The sequence below is a fragment of the Charadrius vociferus genome, unplaced genomic scaffold, assembly GCF_000708025.1.
Source record: "Charadrius vociferus isolate BGI_N301 unplaced genomic scaffold, ASM70802v2 scaffold544, whole genome shotgun sequence".
NCBI lineage: Eukaryota > Metazoa > Chordata > Aves > Charadriiformes > Charadriidae > Charadrius > Charadrius vociferus.
Window position 1 is genome coordinate 130,787 of NW_009648162.1, and position 1,537 is coordinate 132,323.

The window sequence follows — 1,537 nt, forward strand, 5'->3', positions numbered from 1 at the left end:
GCACGGCAGTGCAGCCCCGCGGGGACCCTGCGGGCTGTGCAGCCTGCACCGTGTCGGTGCACACCCACTCGTGTCCGTGCACGGCTGTGCACCGGCTGCACTGTGCCCGTGTGCACACACAGCAGCAATGAGTGAATAAATCTGTGCGCGGGTACGGTGCATCTCTGCACACCCACAGGGTGACATGTGCACGGCTGCAATGAGCCCGTGCACGTTCACTCGTGTCTGTGCACCGTTACCGGTGTGTCCCACACGCACTCACCCGTGTCTCTGCGCAGTTGCGGTCTGTCCACGCACATTCACCCGTGTCTACGCACGGCCATATCGGATAAATGGATACGCTGTACGGGGTGCAGCTACCCTGATTGCTTTAAGAAAAACAAACAAACAAAGAAACAAACAAACAAACGAAATCCCAAGCCAACCGCCCCACGAGAGGGGAGCAGTGAACGGTTACACTGTGCCCACGGGCGGCTGCCCCGTGTCCGTGTGTCCGGGCACCGCCACACCGTGGGCCTGCCGCTCCCCCGGCCCGCCCACGTTCACGCCGTGTCCGTGCACACTCGTGCCGTGTCCGTGCACACTCGTGCCGTTTCCGTGCACACTCACGCCGTGTCCGTGCACACTCACACCGCCTGTACCCGGTGGTGCTGTGTCCGTGCGCATTTACGGTGTGAACGTCGCACGCTCACACTGTGACCGTGCACACTTGCACGGTACCCACGCACGTTTACAGTGTGCGTGCACAGTTACTCTGTGTCCTCGCACATTTTCCCCGTGTCCCTGCACATGTTTCCCATGTCCATGCACGGTTCCCCCGTGTCCATGCACATTTACCCCGTGTCCGCACATTTACCCCGTGTCCGCGCATATGTTCCCCGTGCTCGTACCCAGTTCCCCCGTGTCCGTGCACGTTTACTCGTGTCCGTGCACATCTCCCCCGTGCCCATCCACGTTTACCCGTGTCCGTGCACATTTACCCCGTGTCCGCACATTAACCCCCCGTTCGCACAAATGTTCCCCGTGTCCGTACCCGGTTCCCTCGTGTCCTTGCACGTTTACCCGTGTCTGTGCACGTTTACCCACGTCCGTGCACAGTCCCCTCGTGTTTTTGCACGGGTCCCCGTGTTCGTGCACGTTTACCAGTGTCCGTGCTCATCTCCCCCGTGCCCGTACACGCTTACCCGTGTCTGTGCACAGTCCCCCCGTGTCCATACACGCTTACCCGTGTCCTTGCACATCTCCCCCGTGTCCGTGCATGTTTACCCCCTATCTGTGCACAGTCCCCCCGTGTTTTCGCACGGCTCCCCCCGTGCCTACGGACGCCCCGCAACAGTTACCGTGCTCCGCCGCGCTGTCCCGGCCTGGGCCCGGCTCCCCAGCTGCCCCCGGCCTCGGCGATTCCGGTGGCGCCCGGCACCCCCCAGGCGGGAGCACCGGGATGGGGCCGGGGTTCTTCCCGGGGAAAACCTGAGGGGAAGGGAAGGGAAGGGGAGGAAGAGGGTCCCCCTCCCCAGGCGCTCCCGGTGCTCCCCGG

The 1,537-nt window shown here is 63.2% G+C and overlaps 1 protein-coding gene across 1 annotated transcript in view; it reads left to right on the top strand.

The window, feature by feature from the left end:
* SIGLEC1 (sialic acid binding Ig-like lectin 1, sialoadhesin) overlaps positions 1-332 on the top strand; it is a 37,725-nt gene extending 37,393 nt beyond the window's left edge. Inside the window, exon 22 of the mRNA XM_009884093.1 lies at positions 279-332. Coding sequence (XP_009882395.1) covers positions 279-332 — 54 coding nt within the window. The remainder of the gene's footprint in view (positions 1-278) is intronic.
* Positions 333-1,537: the final 1,205 nt, after the last annotated feature.